Source organism: Caenorhabditis remanei, chromosome II (genome assembly GCF_010183535.1).
Source record: "Caenorhabditis remanei strain PX506 chromosome II, whole genome shotgun sequence".
In the NCBI taxonomy this organism is placed as follows: domain Eukaryota; kingdom Metazoa; phylum Nematoda; class Chromadorea; order Rhabditida; family Rhabditidae; genus Caenorhabditis; species Caenorhabditis remanei.
Window position 1 is genome coordinate 19,300,821 of NC_071329.1, and position 22,458 is coordinate 19,323,278.

Below are 22,458 nucleotides of genomic sequence, written 5' to 3' on the forward strand. Positions count from 1 at the left end.
GGATATGCCGAATATTTACTGGGTGACAAGAGAGATGTCAACCTAATCTATTTGCTCAACGGGGCCAGATGACGTGGCAGGGGAGAGATTCTGGTTTCATTTATTCGCTCAGAGAGACACATCCTCTATCGTAATGACGTGACAGGTGCTAATTGCTCTCCGCCTCCTCCACCCCGCCAACCCACCAGATTCTCTCATTCATCACTCATCTAAGGCAGACAGCCTCACTGTTCCTATTCTCACTCTACGTTCTGCTGATATTAATAGTACGGTCTTCGCTCTCCTCTACCACTTCCCTTGGTGATGTCTAACACACTGTCATACCCTGGTCTTCGATGTGTTCTAGAGTTTTTGGATCCCATGAAAAGGTTGGTAACTTTTCTTCTATAATTCTTATTCAAATTTGCGTTACAGAATTCACATTGCCTCACGCAACCAATCTCTTCGAACCATTGATAAGACAATACCCTTGAGAATAGAGGAACTCGAAATAAAAACATATATATATTGTTTAAACCTGAACGACCACGTAATAGATAGCTACATCGACAACTACATACGGTTTGAATATGGACGTGGGAAGAAGTTCAAAAGAATTTGGCCATTGATTCTGAATCGGGAAGAAGCTATGAAAAAACTGCTCGATTCATATTTGGGAGCTAGGTCAAAGATCTATGTAAACCTTATCAGAATTTATGAAATGGTTTCTCAATCATCGCTACCGTTAAATTTTATTGTTCGAATCAATGAGTTGGGATGTTGTTTCAGCAATATCGACAGATTCCCAATTAATATAGATCCAAGTAGTTTTCCTTTGAAAAGTCTCCGTACTGTAATCAGAGAACCCGATTATCTGAATCATCCAATTTTGACTTCTGCAAAGATACTCATCGTTGTAGACGGAATTGACCGAGTCATACAATTAGTCAATCAAAATAACACGAATAAGCGTGTGAAATTTGAAATGTCTAGTTTCCGTATCGAAGATCTTCTGAGTTTGGTAAGATGCTGGAAGGACAATAGCAAAGAAATAGGGACAACATTCAAGTTCCGTGATTATACGAACAACCAGAGTGTTATGTATTTCTTGTTGCAGGAGCTGAAGGAATTTAAAATTGAGAGGTAAGTTTTTTAATGACCGCTGGAGTTTGTTTGTCAACTGTTTTTTATTTCAGTGATCATCATTCTTCAATTCTGAGAGTTCCTATCAATAGGACTGCCGATATACATATATCTCATGACAACGGAGATTATATTGTCGTGGAAGTGGTTCCATCGACTTTGAAAAAAGAAAGTAATGCTACTGAAGAGCCATGTTGCAGTAAGAGAGCAAGACACTCGTGAACGCCAACTCTGTTAATTTGAACATTTAAATTATCATAATTTCTCTTTTGATGACATTAAGCCAACGCAATTTTAATTTTTGTTTTAATTTAATTATTATCTACACCAGAACAAACTGTAATTGCCTCACAAGTTAGTTAAATGAGTATACCCTTCGAATAAATCGTTAATAAATGTCATTTCCAACTAATTGCCACTTTCGTTTATCGCAAGGCCAAGGCTGTCAAAAAGGCCATGGGGGATTACATATCAGAGTTCCCAGTCATGGAAAATTTTCGCTTCTTCAGGCTGCATTGTAGAGGACCGGAAGATTTGTCGATGTGCAAAAATTCAGCCCATTTGATCAATCCACGGCCGCGGCCTGTTGTGCCTAGCCCAGTACGCAGCCTAGCCCAGCAGATAAACTTATGTACGCTCCAACTTAACAGTAGGGAAAACACCTCTACGTACTTGTATGTATAGAGAACACGAAATCTATTTGCTCACTTCAATACATCTGCTGGCATTCTGATGTGACAGGTGCTAATTGCTCTCCGCCTCCACCGCTCACCAAATCCTTTCAATCATCCCTTATCTAGTCTTTCCATTCGTCCTATTCTCATTCTACATTTTGCTAATAGGAATAGTATTCATACTCATCTACCGCTTGTCTTGGTGATGCCTACCGCGCTGTCATACCCAGGTCTTCGATGTGTCTTAGAGTTTTTGGATCCCATGAAAAGGTTGGTAACTTTTTATTTTCATTATCTTATTCAATTTTACGTTACAGAATTCATATTGTCTCACGCAACCATTCTCTTCGAACCATTGAAAAGACAATACCCCTGAACATAAAAGATTTCGGAATAAGCAGAAATCGTTTAAAACTAAATGACTGCGTAATAAAGAACGACACCAACAACGAATTGCAATTCAAAGATAGACGTGAGAAGAATTTCAGAAGAACTTGGTCATCGAATCTAAATCTTGAAGAAACAATGAAAAAACTGCTGGATTCGTATTTGGGATTCAGATTAAAGATCTACGTGAATTGTTTTTTATTTTCTACTAAAATTCCAAAATTCTTGCCACAGAATTTCATTCTTCAAGCCAATGAGTTGGAATGTTGTTCCGACTATATTGAACAGTTTCTGCCTATAATAGATCCAAGCAGTTTTCCTTTGAAAAAACTCCATATTGCAATCAGTGAACCCGATTATTTGAATCATCCGGTTCTAACTTCGTCAAAAGAACTTATCGTTTCAATTAATGGATGCGACGGAGTCACACAATTAATCAATCAAATCAACACGAACAAGCGTGTAACGTTTGAAACATATTGTTTCTATACTAAAGATCCTGTGATATTAATTAGAAATTGGATGAAAAATGGAAAAGAAATAGGGACGTCGTTCAAGTTTCATGATTATGAGGACAACGGTGTTATGCATTTGTTGTTGAAGGAGCTGAAGGAATTTAAAACCGAAAGGTAACTTTTTAAATGACCGCTGGAGTTAGTTTGTCGACTGTTTCTTTTTTCAGTGACCATCACAGTCGGGTAACTCCAATTCTGAGAGTTCCAATCAACTCATTTTCTGAAATACATGTGTCTAAAGACAGCGAAGATTATATTGTCATGGAAGTGGTTCCAACAACTTCGAAAAGAGACAACGATGCTACTGAAGACCCATGTAGTAGTGACAGGGCAAGACAATCAAGAACACCGTTCTGACTCTGTTAATCTGGCTTCGGAACATTTCGCCACCAGACATTTTCCCACCAATCATAGGAAAATTTCCAAAGGTTAATAAGGAAAAAAACATATCACTAGGGCGTGTTGATAACGCTAATTAAGGTGATACGTTTTTTTTCATGAAGGTTTGAAAGTTTTCCTATAATTGGTGGCAAAACATCCATTGGCTAAATGCCCTGAAGCCGTTAATCTGTACATCAAAATAATCACAAGTCATTTTTTGATAATCTTAACCCAACGCGACAATTTATTTTTATTTTTATTTAATTATTATCTGCACCCAAAACAAGCTATAATTGTCTCAGAATATATCTTTCAAATAAATCGTGAATAACTGTCATTTACAATTTATTGTTCATGATGTGATAGCCTAATCCCTGACTATCACCACTTATTCTTTCCAGAACCCCATCTATCCCAGAGCACAGCAATGAAGTAAGTTCTACTTAAACTACAGTAAGGAAGGCACCTTCTTTCTGAATTATAAATGGAAAACACTAAATTACAACCCAGTACGCAATGATGAAGTTATGTACGTTTCGAACCTAACAGAAAGGAAGGCCCCTCTATATCCTTCTCCCCGAGTTACGAATGGAGAACACCAAATCTTGTCTATTTGCTCAGATTAATACATCTGCTGGCAATCTGATGTCACAGGTGCTAATTGCCCCCCCCCCCCCCCCCCCCCCGCCCCAACAACCAACCCATCAGTTTCTCTCATTCATCCCTCATCTAGGGCAGACAGCCTCACTATTATAATTCTTCGTCCTTCACTCGTTCTGTTTTCAGTCTATATTTTTGTTTATAGGAATACTCTTCGTTCTCCTTTGCCCCTTGTTTTGGTGATGCCTACAGCACTTTCATACCCCGGTCTTCGATGTGTCCTAGAGTTTTTGATTCCCATGAAAAGGTTGGTAACTTTCATTTTATACTCTTGTTTAGATTTACGTTACAGAATTCCCATTGTCTCTCGCAACTATTCTCTCCGAACTATTGATAAGACAATACCCCTGATCATAGAGAAATTTGAAATAAACAAAAATTGTTTAAATTTAAATGACTACGTAATATATAACTACAGCGACGGATTGGGGTTTACAAATGGACGTGGAAAGTGTTTTGAAAGAATTTATCCATCAAATTTGAAGCCGGAAGAAGCAATGAAAAAACTGCTCAATTCATATTTGGGAGTTAGATCAAAGATCTACGTGAAGTGTTTTTTCTTTAATAGAGAAATTCCAAAATTTGTACCGCCAAATCTCATTCTTCAAATCAATGAGTTGAGATGTTGCTTCAGTTATATCGATGGATTCCTGCCTATTATAGATCCAAGCAGTTTTCCTTTGAAAACGCTGCGTACTGCAATCTGCGAACTTACCAATCTGAATCATCCAGTTCTAACTTCTGCTCAGGAACTCATAGTTTTATACGGATTCGACGGACTAACACAATTAATCAAACACAACAACACAAACAAGCGTGTCACATTTGAAAAGTATAACTTCAGACCCATAGATCTCTTAGTATTGATTGAAAACTGGAAGAAAAATGGAAAAGAAATTGGGACAATCTTCAAGTTTCATGATTATAAGGACAATCTCTATATGCACTACTTGTTGCGGGAGCTGAAAGAATTTAAAATTGAAAGGTAGCTTTTTAAATGACCACTGGAATTCGTTTGTCAAGTGTGTTTTTTCAGTGATCATCACAGTCAGGTAACTCCAATTCTAAAAGTCCCGATTGACGCATTTGCTGAAATACATGTATCTCAAGACAACGAAGATTATATTGTAGTAGAAGTGGTTTCTTCGAAAAATGAAATTGACGCTACAGAAGTGCAGGGTAGCAGTAAGAAGGAAAGAAAATCATGAACGCCGTTCGAACTCTGTTAATGTGAACATCGAAATAATCATAATTCTGTTTTTTAAGCCAACGCGACTATTAATTTTTGTTTTGATTTAGTCATAATCAACACCAGAACAAACTATAATTGCCTCACAAGTCAGTTAAATGAGTATACCCTTCGAATAAATCGTTAATAAATTTCATTTCCAACTAATTGCTCATGCTGTGATAGCCCAAATCCCTGACTATTGCCACTTTGTCGTTTATCGCAAAGCCAAGGCTGTCAAAAAGGCCATGGGGGATAACATATCGGAGTTCCAAGTCATGGAAAATTTTCGCTTCTTCAGGCTGCATTGTAGAGGACCCGAAGATTAGTCGATGTGCAAAAATTCAGCCCATTTGATCAATCCACGATTTCGGCAGCCCTGAAAACCGCGGGCCGCGGCCGGTCGTGCCACAGCCCAGCCCAGTACGCAGTGATGAAGTTACCGTAAAAACTGTATTTGAGGTGCCCCCCAATTTGAAGTGCCCCTCCAATAGTGGTGCCCTCCGACTGACCCTTTGAGCAATAGAGATGCACCCTCTGATTGAGGCGCCCCTTTAATACAGCTGTCCTCCAGCGCTTTACATTTTTCTCTTATATCATCATTAACTGACTCCGAACTGGTATTCGCTAACATTATTATTTCAGCATTTTTGTAGTTAAAAACGTAGTTTGCTATAAAAATTTCAGTCTCCAACCTAACAGAAGGGAAGGTCCCTCTATGTCCTTCTCCCTGAATTACAAATAGGGAAAACCGAATCTTATCTATTTGCTCACATAGATAAATTTGCTGGCATTCAGATGTGACAGGTGTTAATTGCTCCACGCCCCCACCAACCATCAACCAACCCGCCAGTTGCTCTATCTAGGGCAGACAGCCTTTTCATTTGTCCTGTTCTCATTCTCCATTCCATTCTACTAATAAGAATACTCTTCATTCTTCTCTACCACTTGTCTGGTGATGCCTACCGCACTTGGATACCCTGGTCTTCAATGTGTCCTAGAGTTTTTAGATCCCATGAGAAGGTAGGTACCATTCCTTTCAAAATCTTTCTTAGATTTATTTTACAGAATTCACATTGTCTCTCGCGCCCATTCTCTTCGAACCATCGATAAGATAATACCCTTGAGCATAGAGGAACTCGGAATAAATGGAAATTGTTTGAATCTAAAATACTACGAAATAGATAACTGCACCGACAACGAATTGCGGTTCAAAAATGGACGTTGGAAGGATTTCAGAAGAATTCGACCATCAAATCTGAAGACGGAAGAAGCAATGAAAAAACTGCTCGTTTCATATTTGAAAGCTGGATCAAAAATCTACGTGAAGTGTTTAGTAATTTTTTCTGCAATTCCAGAGTTCGTGCCGCCAAATCTCATTCTTCAAATCAATGAGTTGAGATGCTGTTTTCACTATATTGAACAGTTCCTGCCTATTATAGATCAGAGCTGTTTTCCTTTGAAAAAACTCCGTATTACAATCAGTGAACCATATTATCTGAACCATCCAGTTCTAACTTCTGCTCAGGAACTCATAGTTTTACACGGATTTGACGGGGTCCCAAAAATAATCAATCAAAACACGAACAAGCGTGTGACGTTTGAAACGTATTGTTTCCGTACCGAAGATCCCGTGGTATTGATTAGAAACTGGATGAAAAGAGGAAAAGGAATAGGGACGACGTTCAAGTTTCATGATTATGAGGACAACCGCGTTATGCATTTCTTGGTGCAGAAGCTGAAGGAATTTAAAACTGAGAGGTGAGACCTTTTTTATGACGTCTCCAGCTAACTGTTTTTTTCAGTAACCATCACAATCAGGTAACTCCAATTCTGAGAGTCCCAATTGAGCCATTTGCTGAAATACGTGTGTCTAAAGACAACGAAAATTATATTGTCGTGGAAGTAGTTCCAATAACTTTGAAAAGAGAAACTGATGCTACTGAAGAGCCATGTAGCAGTAAGAAGGCAAAACAATAATGAAAATCAACTCTGTTAATGTGAACTTTGAAATAATCACGAATCCTTTTTGATGACACGTTGAGCCATCGCTACTATTAATTTCTGTTTTAATTCAATTTCTATCTGCACCAACACAAATCGTTTTTGTCTTACAAATATCTTGTCAGTTAAATGAATATGCCTTTTGAATAAATCGTGAATGAATGTAATTTCCAACTAAGTTTTCATGTTATAATAGCCCAATCCCTGACTATCACCACATTTTCTTTTATCCCAAAACGCAGCAACAAAGTTACATACGTCTCCAACCTAACAAAAGGGAAGACACCTCTTCGTCCTTTTTTCTGAATTACAAATGGAGAACACCAAATTTCATCTATTTGCCCACATTAATACATTTACTGGCATTCTATTGTGACAGGTGCTAATTGCCTCCTCCACTCCGCCAACCCACCAGTTTCACTTATTCATCCCTTATCTAGGGCAGACAGCCCCTTCATCCGTCCTGTTCTCATTCTATATTCTTCTAATAGGAATAGTTTTCATTCTCCTTTGTCATTAGTCTTGATGATGCCTACCACACTTTCATACCCTGGTCTTCGATGTGTCCTAGAGTTTTTGGATCCCATGAAAAGGTTGCTAATTTTCATGTCATACTCTTGCTTAGATTTACGTTATAGAATTCACATTGTCGCTCGCAACCATTCTCTTCGAACCATTGATAAGATAATACCCATTTGCATAGAGAAACTCGGAATAAACATAAACTGTTTCAATCTAAATAACTATATGACAGATAATTACACCGACAACGAATTGCGTTTCAAAAATGCACGTGGGAAGGATTTCAAAATAATTTTGCCATCGAATGTGAATCCGGAGAAAGCTATGAGCAAACTGCTCTATTCTTATTTGGAAGCTAGCTCGAAGATTTATGTAAACCGTCTCAGCCTCTATGGAATGAGTTGGTTATCACTGCCGGCAGATTTAATTTTTCGAATCAATGAGTTGAGATGTAGTCTCAGCTATATCGATGAATTCCTGGCTAACATAGATCAAAGTAGTTTTCCTTTGAAAAAACTCCGTGCTGCAATCGATACACCCAATCATTTGAATCATTCAGTTTTGACATCTGCAAAGGAACTCATCGTTGTAGACGGATTTGACGGAGCCCCACAATTAATCAATGAAAACAACACGAACAAAAGTGTGACATTTGAAATGTCTAGTTTTTGTACCCCAGATCTTGTAAGTTTGGTAAACAACTGGAAGGACAATGGAAAAGAAATAGGGACTACGTTCAAGTTTTTTAACTACGATTCTGTAATTCTAGACGATAAGAATTATATTGTCGTGGAAGTGGTTCCAATAACTTTGAAAAGAGAAACTGATGCTACTGAAGAGCCATGTTGCAGTAAGAAGCCAAGACAATCATGAACGCCGTTTTAACTCTGTTAATGTGAACAGCGAAATAATTATGAATCTACTTTGATTTTAATTTTCAATACTCTCAATTGTTTTTAAAAAATGAATCTGTTGTATTTCATATAAATAATTTACTAAAATAAACCGTTATTATACTCAACGTTAAAGTTTACTGTTTTTGTTCTGAGTTCCCTGTTTATCGAATTAACGTGGATCCTGCAGATCTATTTGAGATGGTAAAAGACTTATCCGTAAACGTCAATACACAGAAAGCAGCTGGTCTCATCAATTTGCTAACATTGATACATCTGTTGGCATTCTGATGTGACAGGAGATAATTCCTCGAGGTCCCTACCCCCAACAACCAATCCACCACTTTCTTTCATTCATTCCTTTTCTAGGGCAGACAGCTTCACTATTATTATTCTTCGCCCTTTATACGACCTGTTCTCATTCCTCATAGGAATAGTATTCATATTGTTCTATACTTGTCTTGGTGATGCCTACCGCACTTGGATACCCTGGTCTTCGTTGTGTTCTAGAGTTTTTGGATCCCATGAAAAGGTTGGTAACTGTCCTTTCAATAATATTAAGTAGCATTCTTTTTCAGAATTCACATTGCCGCTCGCAATCATTCTCTTTGGACCATTGATAAGACAATACCTATTTGGATAGAGGAACTTGAAATTTATAGAGAATTTTTGAAGCTGGATAAGTACTCAACGGAGATCAGTTTTGATATACGGTTCAGTAATAGACAAAACGCAAAGTTTCATCAAGTTTTGCCAGAACAACTGAATCAAGGAGAAGCAATAACAAAACTGTTGAATTCATATTTGGGTGGTAGATCGAAGATCTATGTAAACTTTCTCAGCATTTATGGAATGTATTCTCCAGTACTACCGCCAAATTTCATTATTCGAATCAATGAGTTAGGATGTTGCTTCAGTTATATCAATCGATTCCTGGCTAATATAGATCCATGCAGTTTTCCATTGAAAAAACTCCGTACTGGAATCGACGAACCCGATCATTTGAATCATCCAATTCTAACTTCTGCAGAAGAAGTCATATTTACATGTGGGGCTAATGGAATTCAGAAATTAATCGATCAGAATAACGGAAACAAGCGTGTAACGTTTGAAGATTATCGATACAATAGTGCAAATCCCGTGGTATTGATTAGACACTGGATGAAAAATGGGATAGAAATAGGGGCGACGCTCAAGCTTCATAATAATAATGACAACGATCGTCTTTTGCACATTTTGTTGCAGGAGCTGAAGGAGTTTGAAAATAAAAGGTAAGTGTTCATCTGTTTGAATGACGGATTTGATAATTGTGATTTTAATTTTCTAGATTCAACTCCAGCTTAAACTGCCCCCGTCTGATAATTCCTATCAACAGGACTGCCGAAATACATGTAATTGTGAGCAGTAAGAATTCTATAGTCGTGGAAGTGGTTCCAAAAAGTTTGAAAAGACGAGGAGAAGCAACAGAAGAACCATCTAGCAGTAAGAAGGCAAAACAATAATGTAAAGAATTTTACTCTGTTTATGTGATCTTCGAAATATTCACGCATCCGTTTTTGATGACCTTAAGTCATTGATTATTAAATATACTACATATCTATATTTTCCAGTTAAATTTTATTTTTCAAGATTCTAAATTGTTCTTATTTAATGAACCTGTTGTATTCCATATAAATAATTTACTAAAATAAACCGTTATTACACTCAACGTTAAAGTTTACTGTTTTTGTTTTGAGTTCCCTTTTTATCTAATCAACGTGGAGCCCTGCAGATCTATTTGAGATGGTAAAAGACTTATCCGTAAACGACAATACACGGAAAGCAGCTGGTCTCATCAATTTGCTCACATTGATACATCTGCTGGCATTCTGATGTGACAGGTGCTAATTGTTCCCCGCCCTCAATCACCCCCTCATCTAGCGCAGACACCCTCACTATTCTTATTCTTCGCCCTTTATTTGTCCTATTCTCATTCTACATTTTGCTAATAGGAATAGTCTTCATTCTCCTCTACCACTTGTCTTGGTGATGTCTATCGCATTGTCATACTCTGGTCTTCGATGTGTTCTAGAGTTTTTGGATCCCATGAGAAGGTAAATAACTTCCTTTCATAATCTGTCTTAGATTTACGTTACAGAATTCACATTGCCTCACGTAACCATTCTCTTCGAACTATTGAGAAGACAATACCCTTGAGCATAGTGGAACTTGGAATGAACAGATATGGTTTAAATCTAAATGTCTACTTAATAGATAACTTCAACGACAACAAATTGCGGTTCAGAAGTGGATTTCGGAAGGATTTAGAAAGAACTTTGTCATTGAATTTGAAGCCGGAAAAAGCAATGAAAAAACTGCTCGATTCATATTTGGGAATTAGATCAAAGATATACGTGAATTGTTTATTATTTGTTTCTGCAATTCCAGAATTTGTACCACCAAATATCCTTCTTCAAATCAACGAGTTTAGATGTTCTGTTTGCTATAGTGAACACCTCCTGCCAATTATAGATCCAAGCAGTTTTCCTTTAAAAAAACTCCGTACTACAATCGATAAACCCGATCATTTGAATCATCCAGTTCTGACTTCTGCAAAGGAACTCATAGTTTTACACGGATTTGACGGACTCACACAATTAATTAATCAAAACAACACAAACAAACATGTGGCTTTTGAAATAAATACCTTCAGGCCTGAAGATCTCTTGGTATTGATTAAAAACTGGATGGAAAATGGAAAAGAAATAGGAACGGCTTTCAAATTTCATGATTATGGGAACAACCAGCGTACTATGCATTTTTTGTTGGAGGATCTGAAAGAATTTAAAAATGAAAGGTAAGTGTTCAACTGTTTCAATGACGGACCTGTTGAGTTTTATTTTAATTTTCTAGATTCAACTCCAGCTTAAACTGTCCACGTCTGATAATTCCTATCAACACGACTGCCGAGATACATGTATCTCAAGACAACGAGAATTATATTGTCGTGGAAGTAGTTCCAACGACTTTGAAAAGAGAAAGTGATGCTACTGGAGAGCCATGAAGCAGTAAAAAGACAAGGCAATCATAAATGCCGTTCTAACTCTGTTGATCTGTGCATCGAAATAATTACGAATATTTTTTTGTTAATTTTAAGCAAACGCGATTCTCATTTTTGTTTTTATTTTTTAATGATCTTTCCCAGAACAAACTATCATTGTCTCAGTTTAATGAATATAGCCTTCGATTAAGTCGTGAATAAATGTAATTTCCAACTTGTTGCTCATTCTGTGATATCCCAATCCCTAACAATCCCCACCCTTTTTTAAATTTTATATTGGAATTCCCAGCCATGGAGAAATTGTCACTTCTTCAGACGGCTTTGGTATATATATATTTTATTTAAACCCTTCAAACTGATGATTCAGCTAGTTTAAGCGTGTTTCTCATAAATATTCAGTATTTATGAAAAATCTTTCATAAATATTCAGTGTATTCTGATTTTTGGGGCAATCTGGAGAGATTTAAGCAGTTCAGAGCGGTTCTCACATATTTCAATTGCCGCTGTGCTGTTTTCAATACATTTTTATGCATTGCTTTAAAAAAAGTTCGAACCCTTGAATTTCAACCCATAATCGAAGAAATTCTATATTTTTGCTGGACAAAGTAGATTTTGACCGGTTTTTACAGTTTTCCATTATTTTTGCTTAGAAAATTGCTATTTTTAGTCAAATTCAAGTAAAGGACGTAAATTTCGACACAGAGTTAATGAAAGTCTTGTTTTTGGTATTTATTCGGCCGATTTAAAGCTGTTTTAGCGATTTTTCTTTGAAAATTTCAATTTTTCAGTAAAAATCGGAAAAAACTCATGACGAATTAATGAATACCAATATTTTTTAATATTTACGCCGCGAGACGTAGATTAAGGCTAGATTGGGATGTTTTTCAATAATTTAAACCGAGATTATGTGCTTTTTGAATTGAAATCGTCTAAAACCCATACATTTCATCTTAGATTCCATCAGAATCGATAAATTTCTGTTATCATAGTTTTTTATCCAAATTTCACTGAAAAAAAATCGTAATTTTCAAAGAGAAATCGCTGAAAATAGCTTGAAATCGACCGAAATCGACATCTCGCGGGCAGAATACCAAAAACTATGTCTTTCAACTGAATTTAACTCGAAAAATGACAACTTTTCAAGAAAAATCAAATTGTTCCAGCTAAAATATCGATTTTTTCAATTGTGGCTGAAATTTTTACAACTTTCCACAGAAAATAGGGGTTTTTAAATAAAATTTAAAAAATTTATTTTAATTATGGTTGATCCCTTATGAATCATTTTCTCTTTTTTTCTATTACGGAAACCCCTCCCCGCCCTTTTCCCCGTTTTCTATTTACCTCTGTTATTATTCATTATTCAATGACTCTCCCCCTTCACCCTTCTTCTTCTTTCTTTTTCTTTCGTTTTCCAATTTTTCACGCTCGAATGAACACAGAGGGGCCAGGCAGGGACCCTAATCGAAAATTGACTTCTTTTTGTTTCTCTTTTTGAAAAGGGAGCGCCCCATAACATGTTTTTTTTTTGTTGAGTAAGAAGAATTATTATATTTTTCTCTCTCTTGTTTTCTTTTCGGCTCTGAGACTCTGATTTAATTTGCTTGCACCCCCTGAGTCATTTTTTTTCTTTTTTCCTCAAATTTTAGGATTTGCGTTCCGTTTTTAATATAACACGTTCTCTGTAAGACTCGAGCAACGTGTGCCCTAGGGACAGATTTTAATATAAATATGTACTATGGGTCTCAAGTAACCCATATTCACATTATTGGCTTCCAGCTCGCAGGTACGGTAGTACGGAAGGTGTTCAAAGGTGCCAAAAATTTTCTATTAGGTATGTCGTAGAAAGCTCAAGTATTTTCACAAAGTTTCAAAATATGATTCAAAATTCCTTTGAGCACCTACCGTACTACCGTACCTGTGAGCTGAGAGCCAATAATGTGAATATGGGTTACTAGTGACACGTAGTACATGTTTGTATAAAAATGCAAACCCTAGCTTCTTTATAGACTCTAGGCTCCCATGTATTTGCTCGAGTCTTACAGAGAACGCGTTATATGGGGTTGTTCAGGTCATGTAAAGATGTAATTAAATACAACGTTTGTGAATAAGGTGAAATATGTATTGAAATGCATTTTTACATGACCTGATTAACCTCATTACCGACTTTTTATTACTGTTTTAGACTTAAATACTAATTTCTAGAGAAATCTATGCCCGGTCCGAACCCTGACCAGCTGCGAAACCTGTCCAGACGCCTTATAAGGATTCTATGTGGCCGACGTCTTCCGCAGACATGGAATACTGTATTGGTGTTGCTATCGATTCATATGTACCTAACAGTTCCTGTTATTTTAGCGGCTGGGATTAATGAGAATCGGATAGGTGAGTGTTTTCTTTTGTAGAAAAGGTCATGTAGAGTTTGGAACTATGGGTCATGGCCTATATAATTTGAAAGCTGAAATCACGCTGATTCCAAATATATAATATTCAGTTTTTGCATTCGAGGCCTGGTATTTGGGAAAAACAAGGTTACAGGTTTGAAAATTATTACCTTTCTGACAAAAATGTTTTGAAACTTTTTTTCCAGTTTTTGGCGTGTTAAAAAGTAATAATTCTCTATTTTTTCAAACGTTGACCCAATTTTTCTCGAATACCAGACCTAGAGGACAAAAACAGAATATATATTTGGAATCAGCGTTTTCTCAGCTTTCCAGTTCGTACAAAAAATGGTGGGAACAAATTATAAACATGGGAAGAAGCGGAATTTTAATACAGAAATCAAAAAATCTGATGCCTGTCACGTACGTTGGCTGTGTGTCCAGATGTCACGGAAAAACAGCCGGAGACACAGACAATGGATATTTTCACTAAAAAATCATATTTTTACCTAAAAACTGGCTAAAAAACTGAAAATTTTGAGATTTTATCAGAATAGTTGGATTTCTGTGCACTTGTCTGTCCGGATGTCCCAAATCTCGTCTGTCCGTCCGAATGTCTACTGAGAACTGCTAAAATTTATATACCGGCACTGAAGTGATTTTGCTGAACCACCATTTTTAATATTCCAGGTCTGCTCCGCCCATTCCGAGAAATCCAGCAACGAGGCATTCTTCTTGGTGAAATTGATGATGATCTACTCGATTTGTTCTATGAGAGATGTGATGCCGAGAGGATGAGTTATCATCCATAAATCATGTATTTTTTTAAGATGACCTAGAAATCCAAGATTAGTCCCCCAACATTTAGAAAAGTGCAATCATACCTAGGTTTGGTATAAGTTAGGTCTCGCCACAAAAACTACAGTAACCCGATTAAAAATGACTTTCCTGGAAGCAGAGGACTAGTTTTGAGTTTCTAGGCCACTGGTTCAAATTCTGTGAATTTAATATAAAATTTAAAATAAACTTTATTATGTAATTGCAATACTTTTCAAAAACACAACAGATATTATAATGACATCACTAACCAGTAAAAGTTATTATTTAATTATTGAAAATCGTCAAAAACTAATTACTACCAATTACTACACGGGCACCATGTCAAAAAGTCGGTTCGATGGTGTAAGTCGGAGATAAACCAGTTTCGAGCGATTTGAATAAACATGATACCCCAAATGACGCTCCAAATGAAGCCGATGAGAAGAGGGAACAGGAGGAACTGGAAATGTTCATTTATTTTGATAGATTTATAACGATTTTAACGTGAAAATCTGGCTTTATGAGGTTTTTTGGGTCAAGAAACGCGTTTTCTGAGTTTTTTGAAGCAATTTACATTTTGTCGTGAGGTATGATGCATCTACAGTAGCCTTTTGTGGAATTGTGGGATTTTTCCTGACTGATTTACGGGATTCCAGATTTTTGACGTTTTTTATGCCTGGTAACGCGTTTTTCTTGGAATTTTGAAAATTTGTGAATTTTGTCATCAGATATGGCGTATCTACAGTAGCCGAAAGAATTTTTAATTATTTTTAACGTGTTTCTGACGTATTTTGGGTCTAGAAGTGGATTTTCTGAGTTTTTTGAAAGGTTGTGCATTTTGTCGTGAGGTATGATGCAACTTCAGCAGCCCTTTGTGGAATTGCGGGATTTCACCTATTTCTGACTGTGTACATCAAAAATGACCGAGATACGTTGAAAACAAAACTTGTTGTATCCCCGTTCATTAGTTTCCGGACCTAAAATTTAATAACATATTTATGATCCTCATAATTTCAGCTTTCTGAAAATGTACAATTTGAACTTTCTGGACACCTGGGCACACAGATACACAGATTGACATGTCTTGAAATCAATGCGTCTTTCTGTATTTGCTTTTTTACTGTAAAATTCCAAAAAAAAGGTTATTTTACTTTATGAATTTGTTTTTTGACCTTCTCATTTCCAAAAATACCAAAAAATGTGAAACCCATCCCAAAATACATTTAATTCCCCTTCCTCATCCCCTAGAGTGTAGTTCATTCATTCAGTTAGTCATTTCCCTTCTTCATTCCCAAAAAGGGGGAATGATGTTTGACTATTCCTCCTTTGCCAAATGGAACTAAAAAAGGAGAAGAAGGACATGTTGCACAATTTTTTTTTTCGTATTTAAATTTGTCCCAAGAGACCAAGAGAGCGGCTTCAATTTCGGAAAGCTGCACAATTTCCTTGATGATGTGGTTGCTTTTTTGATCTCTTCGAACTTTTTTTTTCTTTTTTAAGGGTTACAGTAACCTACGCATCTACTGTAGCGAAAACTCTAAATTCAATTATTTGCGATTTTCCTCAAAAAAAAAAGTGGCTTTCCTGTTTAAAAACTGTTAAAAACTCCATTTTTCAGTTCAAAAAACCCATTTTTCCGTTTAAAAACCCCTTTTTAGACTAACAACGCAATTTTCATTCTGAAAACCGAATTTTCAGTCTGAAAATATAATTCTTCAGTCTAAAAACACAATTTTTAGTCTGTAAACTCAATGGTGCGCCAGCCTACCTATCAAGAGTTTGGAGCATCTTATCTCTGCTGTCTATAAAGATATGGAAATTTTTTTAACTAAAGAAATATTTTATGAATATTAAGCTATATTTTGTCAGTTAGCAGATTTTTAGTATTTCTTCTAAGAGCCGAGGTATACCGCTGGGAACGGTGCGCCTCAATCACTAGTGTTACAATATCTTTGCCCCCATTTTACCTGTAAAATCGCTGCCAGTGTGTTCACCACGAGACATCTAAACTTGGATGATCCTCTTGAGTCAGAACAACAACACACTGATATGCCTGCCAGAAAAGTTCCACTTCCTGGCACCACCATATTCAGAAAACAACAAAAGACTGCGAGTGTGAGAGGCATTATGGGGATTTCCGCGCGGAAGAAACCATGGTGCTGGAATAAATTTATGATTTTCAATGTTGAAACTGTTTGAGAATTTCAGAACTTTTATAATGTTAGTACTACTTAATTTCAGCCAGTTAAAATATCCAGCTCATCAAAATTAGCTAAAATTACAGAAAGATGTTGTTCTTTCGACAGTTTTTTTAGTCTTTTATTTTTCTTTTTGGTAAGTTTCTAAAGGTTAAGATCAGCTAAAAGCGGCTAAGATTGGCGAAGATAGCAAAAAATAGCCTAAGTGAGCGTAAGGTAGCGCAAGATAGCCTAAAATTGTCTAAACGCAACAAAAATACCGTAAAATAGCGTTAGACAGTCTAAAATAGCCTTAGATCGTCTGAGATCCGTTGAAAACGATTAAGATCGGCTTAGGGTGTCTCAGGTAGCCTGAGATAGCCTAAGATGGTCTAAAATCGGTCAAAAGTGGCCTAAAATCCTCGGCTATAGATCGGCTATGATAGCCTAAGATCATCTAATACAGGCTATGATCGGCTAACAAGGGAAGTTCATGACGGGTCGAGTAAATTGGACCATGCGACCCTGCTATAGGGATGTTAATAATGCGTTTTACGGTGACCTTCGCCTTTTTCATTTCCGCCGGCGGCGATATTCGCCTACGGCGATATTTGCCTGTATAATTTCAGGCGAAGGCAACCTTCGCCTTTTTCATTTCCGGCGAAGGCCGCCTTCGCCTGTTTATAAAACGGCAATTTTTGACGCGTTTCATTTTCCAAGCGGTAAAAATGCCGTTTTTTAGTTTTGTGTTTAAAAGAATTTCACAAAAAAAGAATCATATTTTCTTCTTCCGTAAAAGAGAGAAAGAGAAAGAGAAAGACTGGAACTAGGAAAAAAAGAGGAAAGAAAGAGAAAACTCATAAATTCATAAATACATAAGAACAGAAACATCTTCAGAACCTATTTGTAGTTGTTCGAATAAAAGAATCCAATCATTATGTTTTCGATGAGTATCACTTTTCAACACATCAAGAGCCTGAATAAAAACGGTGGTCTTCAATAAAATTTCCATAGTTTTTATTACTAATTGTTGATGAGATTGAGTCATCTTTGACATTTTCTTCAATCTAGGCGTTAACAAAGTTGCTTTGAGGTGGAGATGGGAAATCTTTTTCTCGAGATACTCGCCAGTCACAATTCTCGCTGATTTATTGATTATTCTTGTAGTCTAAAAGGGATATATTTGTTTGGTTGATATTTCAATGAAAAAATACAGTGTCATCCGTTTCCTTTTCGATCTGTGAAAATGTGTTATGCATGGCTTGAATCATAGGAAGATACAAATGAACAGTCACTGTCGATTGCTAAAAACACATTTCTGATTTTTAATAAAACAAATGAGGATCGGACTTCAAAAAACGCCAGAAGAGGTTCAAATTGTTCTAAAGTCTTTACGATTGGATTCAATGTTACGATTTCTTCTTCAATTTCTTTCGCTGCCTCAGAGATCATACAAACTGAACTATGCTTCAAAAATGGGAGCAACGATAGGATGTCTTTTGCGCAATTAATACAACTCTGCCATCTCGTTTCTACATACGTCGTAGGAAGTCTGGATAGATGCAAGAGTTTCTGAAATTCACGGTTCAGAGTTTGTGAGTAGACACGAATTTCACCTTATTTTTGTGAACGGCCAGAGCAAGTTTAGCACATTTTCCCATTAATAATGAACATTCGTTCAACTTTTTCAGTTCATCCGATGAATACATAAATGTATTTTTCACGTTCGGAGACAAAACTTTCTCGGACATTTTCTGAATTGCATGACAAGCACAGATAGCCCCTGCAATAGAATATTCTCGATTTTTTGAGCACCATAAAATTACAGTCAGCGAAAAATCTTTTGCCCATCGATGATAAATTTGATGCACCGTCGCTAACAATGTGCATTGATAAAACTTCATGTTCCATCAATCCAAACTTCGAGCCGCTTTGGACAAGCAAGTCTTTCACCTTTAAAAAATTATAGACTTCAGAATAATGTGATAACTTACATTTATAGCTGTTTTCACATCAAACATGGGGGTGAAACTGTAGGGAAGAATCTTCAAAAACGGTTCTGAAATAATTTTTGAATGCTCTACTATTTGTTTTACTGATGCCAAAAACCTCCATGTTCATCAATGGAAATATAAGATACAAACGAGCTTAGAAAATCATTAACATGCTTTCCGAAATCCAGAACTAGTGTAGCTGTTCCATTCTTAACATATGGGGATATCTGAAAGTCAATCTCAAACATTACATTCTCAACCATTTTGATTCAATACTTCTTCTCCGATTTTATGAATAATTGCAATACATTTTGTTTCAACCAAATCGCGAATTGTTTGACGACAGGGAAGTTTTATTGTTTCAGTTGTAATGCTATTTTTCCTGTTGTGAAAAAGTTAAGAATCCGGCATCTCAATGAGAAGAATAACTAACATTGTCGACATACACGTCTTCAGTAAACGCCTGAAAGAGTCACTCTCCGTATGGTGAAAACTTTCTCCGCTTTCTAGACAATAATTGGCAATAGCATTTCTAACAACTTCCTGAGATTCCATCAATTTCTCTGTGGACATCCCTGGGACGCACTTCCTCTGGAGGTGCCGCCTAAACCAGTACTTTAACAACAAAAAAAAACAGTTGATTCTCACGTCCAATGACCACCGTGACTCGAAGACAAAACAGATGAGCATATGGAACACTTCACAAACTCAAACTTAACACCATCCTTATAACTATATTGAATAATTGATGGATCCGTCTCATCAGTACCAAGATTCGATTTCTTGGACACCGGCTTGAATTATTAAAGTTTTCCATGTTCCCTATAAAAGTTAAAAACTAACCTCGATGTTGCCTTTTTGTATCAACTCTTCAAGCCACTTGGAATTGCGTTTTTTCGGAATGAGAACTCTCGACTTTTCTTTGGCATTGAGAGGAATAGAAGATTCTGACTTCATTTCAACGGATTCCATATCAGAGAGGAGTAAGAGTGGAGTGAATAAAGTGTATTCGAACTGATGTTTCTTGAACAGCGGTGGGAAACGTAGCTTTCAATAAAAAATAGGTTCAAAAAAATATTTGTCACGACTAAAACTTCCAATTTGCTTTCTTTCGTAACTATTATGGATCTGGTTTGTTTATTGTTTGAAAACATAATTTTCATGTAACAACGAGTTGAATGCAATACAAAACACTGAGATGCAAATCATTGAAAAAAGAACCAAATAAAAAATAACAAATAAACTAATTCAATAGGTTATCTTATCAATTAGATTGCCATACTCAAGCTTGCTCACGAACATATTTCCTCATTGGTTGAAATTAATATTTCATTCCCTTTCAAAACAAAACCTGCGTTAAAAATAATAAGCGGCAAAAATTGCCTGCCGAAAAATGAAAAGCGGTAATGAAAACCGCGAGAAAAAAACTAAACAGGCGAAAATCGCCTGTCTTGGAAATGAATACGGTATTTTTCGCCTTATTGGGAAATGAAGAAGGCGCAGCGTGAAGGCGAAGGCCGCCCGCAACATCCCTACCCTGCTAATTTCAAAACTTTAAAAAAATCTTTTTTTGATTTTCCGTACTTCGATAACTTACCTGATACCCAAATGCAGATATCTTCTCATGTTCCGTCCGCGCTTGTGGTTCTTCGTCAAAATCGAGACTGCAAAATTTTTGTGTGTGTTTTTCAACAAAAAAACGGTTTAAGTTCAGTTTCGACCACTTTTTTACTACTTTTTATACGGACCCTACTACTGAACAGTTACAGTTTCGTGTAGGCAGCCAGACTGTGACAGTTACGCTACCAAAATACATGAATCAATAGGAAAAGTTAAGCTGATCATTTTTATAGTTTACCACTTTTTTCTATCTCTTCACCATTTCGAGTTATAACCTGAGAACTGAAAAACTGCTCGTGGTTTAGGGTCCGACAAATTTGGGAAGTTAGGCCGCCAGGGCAATATGGGTATCAAAACTCTAGAAATTTATTGGAGAATACGTATTTTAGGATTTCAAAGTGTGTAGTTCAAAAGATTGTGTAGCCTTAAGGAACGCTCGAATAAAAGAGTGGTCAACTACAAAAATAGAGGTCAAGATGTGCGTAATAAGAATATATAAAAAAAATTAATTGGGGGACTTCTAGTGTCAAAGTTATTACGTTTCGAAATTGGTGAATCTTCAGATAACCGAAGTTCCCAATATTTTGAAAATGAAGTTTTCATCATTTTTGGATGAAAACTTGCTTTTTTCTAGCTTTCCAGTTAAAAGTTCCATCTAACTAAAAATAGATATATCTGCAGTCATAGTACTTCCTTTGATTTCAAAACACGTTAAAGGCACGCCAGATTTTTCACAGTGACTGTTCAAGACCTTGAGAGCAGAGTTCTTTTGCAGTTTTCGAATATTTCAAATTGTCTGGCGTACTTTTGACGCGTTTTGAATCAGCCAATTTCCGATGGTAAGTTTGGAAAAACGGTTTTTTTGCCGAAAAATAGTTGGCATAGTTTTGAGCCTAAAAACATATTCGCTCCTAATCTGGCGCGTCTGAGGCGCCTTTTCATTCATAAAAATCCCAATTTTCAGTAAAACTTACTACTCCTCATAGTCCTTAGCCATTGTCCCACCGAATACCACCGACATCTTTTTTTTCTGAAATGAACTCCAAAAAAAGTTTGATTTTTTGAAAAATTCGAAAAAAAATCTCCAGTGAAACGAAAGTAAATGTTAAAAGATTGTTACTTGTATACGTCTTTCTCTCTGTATCTTAAGTGCCTTCCCCACCCTCTGCGTCTCTTCTCTCTCATCTCAATAATACAAAAATCTCTTTTTTTCTGAATGTATTTGCTCAGCCACTCGTTCACCTACTTGTCATCTCATCGTTCCGAAAAGTGGAGACCAGAGGGAGAGATATGTGTATGTAAAGAGTGTCTACATAGTATTTATTGTATTCTTTTTTGATTTTTGGTTGGTATTTTTGCTTTGGGTTGTTTTTGGGACGCTTTTCGTATTCGGAAATTTTTTTGTACAGCATTTTGACGGATTTTCTGTATACCAACTTCTTGGAGGAATAGGAATTAAAATTTTGTTTAATATCATACGGAAAATTTAGGATTTCAATTTTTGAATTTTCAAAAATTTTAATTGTTTCCGTTATGAAACCAAGCTTCCGGGACATGAAGAAGCCGGCGTTCTGTTCGACCACTTCTATTTCTAGTATCTCAGCTGACAGACTACCTAAACCCTTTGTGAGCATTGAATTGACTGTAACTTTTGAACAAAATAACAGTCTCTGTCAATTTTTGGTTCAACTAAGGTTTTTTTTCAAATTTTTTATTTAATTAGATGGTCTGTTACTCAAATCACGTGTTCCCTGTTTCCAACATATATTATACCAGGAAACTATATTTTTCAGCAAATTTGGAAGTAAAATGTGCAGATATTGTTGTTATGTGACTAACCAGTCATACAATTTTTGGCGATGTATCTGTTTTTGGATCTGTGTAGATAGAAATCACTGTAATGGTAGATAGACAATTTTTGAAATTGTGAAAAAGTGCCCCAAAATGTTTTTAAAAAATGTATTAGAAATTGAAGAACAACCCTAGATCTCCATTTTTGTAGTTGACCATTGAGCCGGCACGCTCATGAGACTATCGCGGTCTG

General features: G+C 36.4%; 9 protein-coding genes across 9 annotated transcripts; 8 read left to right on the forward strand and 1 right to left on the reverse strand.

Moving 5' to 3' along the window:
- Positions 1–700: 700 nt before the first annotated feature.
- GCK72_008026 (uncharacterized protein) lies at positions 701–1,344 on the forward strand (the record flags this gene model as incomplete). The annotated part of the gene is made up of 2 exons (XM_003105626.2): positions 701–1,122; positions 1,176–1,344. 2 exons carry the CDS (start codon positions 701–703, stop codon positions 1,342–1,344), a joined length of 591 nt encoding a protein of 196 aa, XP_003105674.2.
- A 657-nt stretch (positions 1,345–2,001) lies between these two features.
- Positions 2,002–3,055, forward strand: GCK72_008027 (uncharacterized protein; the record flags this gene model as incomplete). The annotated part of the gene is made up of 3 exons (XM_053726600.1): positions 2,002–2,066; positions 2,114–2,812; positions 2,866–3,055. 3 exons carry the CDS (start codon positions 2,002–2,004, stop codon positions 3,053–3,055), a joined length of 954 nt encoding a protein of 317 aa, XP_053590794.1.
- An 866-nt stretch (positions 3,056–3,921) lies between these two features.
- On the forward strand, positions 3,922–4,947 carry GCK72_008028 (uncharacterized protein; the record flags this gene model as incomplete). The annotated part of the gene is made up of 3 exons (XM_053726601.1): positions 3,922–3,986; positions 4,158–4,724; positions 4,776–4,947. The coding sequence occupies 3 exons, from the start codon at positions 3,922–3,924 to the stop codon at positions 4,945–4,947; spliced, it is 804 nt and encodes a 267-aa protein (XP_053590795.1).
- A 978-nt stretch (positions 4,948–5,925) lies between these two features.
- GCK72_008029 (uncharacterized protein) lies at positions 5,926–6,947 on the forward strand (the record flags this gene model as incomplete). Its single annotated transcript, XM_053726602.1, has 3 exons — positions 5,926–5,990; positions 6,036–6,728; positions 6,773–6,947. The coding sequence occupies 3 exons, from the start codon at positions 5,926–5,928 to the stop codon at positions 6,945–6,947; spliced, it is 933 nt and encodes a 310-aa protein (XP_053590796.1).
- Positions 6,948–7,718: 771 nt separating this feature from the next.
- Positions 7,719–8,366, forward strand: GCK72_008030 (uncharacterized protein; the record flags this gene model as incomplete). The annotated part of the gene is made up of 1 exon (XM_053726603.1): positions 7,719–8,366. The coding sequence occupies one exon, from the start codon at positions 7,719–7,721 to the stop codon at positions 8,364–8,366; it is 648 nt and encodes a 215-aa protein (XP_053590797.1).
- A 487-nt stretch (positions 8,367–8,853) lies between these two features.
- Positions 8,854–9,888, forward strand: GCK72_008031 (uncharacterized protein; the record flags this gene model as incomplete). The annotated part of the gene is made up of 3 exons (XM_003105710.2): positions 8,854–8,918; positions 8,965–9,657; positions 9,714–9,888. The coding sequence occupies 3 exons, from the start codon at positions 8,854–8,856 to the stop codon at positions 9,886–9,888; spliced, it is 933 nt and encodes a 310-aa protein (XP_003105758.2).
- Positions 9,889–10,414: 526 nt separating this feature from the next.
- GCK72_008032 (uncharacterized protein) lies at positions 10,415–11,429 on the forward strand (the record flags this gene model as incomplete). Its single annotated transcript, XM_003105803.2, has 3 exons — positions 10,415–10,479; positions 10,524–11,222; positions 11,279–11,429. 3 exons carry the CDS (start codon positions 10,415–10,417, stop codon positions 11,427–11,429), a joined length of 915 nt encoding a protein of 304 aa, XP_003105851.2.
- Positions 11,430–13,636: 2,207 nt separating this feature from the next.
- GCK72_008033 (uncharacterized protein) lies at positions 13,637–14,616 on the forward strand (the record flags this gene model as incomplete). The annotated part of the gene is made up of 2 exons (XM_053726604.1): positions 13,637–13,808; positions 14,495–14,616. The coding sequence occupies 2 exons, from the start codon at positions 13,637–13,639 to the stop codon at positions 14,614–14,616; spliced, it is 294 nt and encodes a 97-aa protein (XP_053590798.1).
- Positions 14,617–18,307: 3,691 nt separating this feature from the next.
- On the reverse strand, positions 18,308–19,057 carry GCK72_008034 (uncharacterized protein; the record flags this gene model as incomplete). The annotated part of the gene is made up of 5 exons (XM_053726605.1): positions 18,308–18,352; positions 18,417–18,583; positions 18,627–18,753; positions 18,813–18,859; positions 18,910–19,057. 5 exons carry the CDS (start codon positions 19,055–19,057, stop codon positions 18,308–18,310), a joined length of 534 nt encoding a protein of 177 aa, XP_053590799.1.
- Between the last annotated feature and the right edge of the window lie 3,401 nt (positions 19,058–22,458).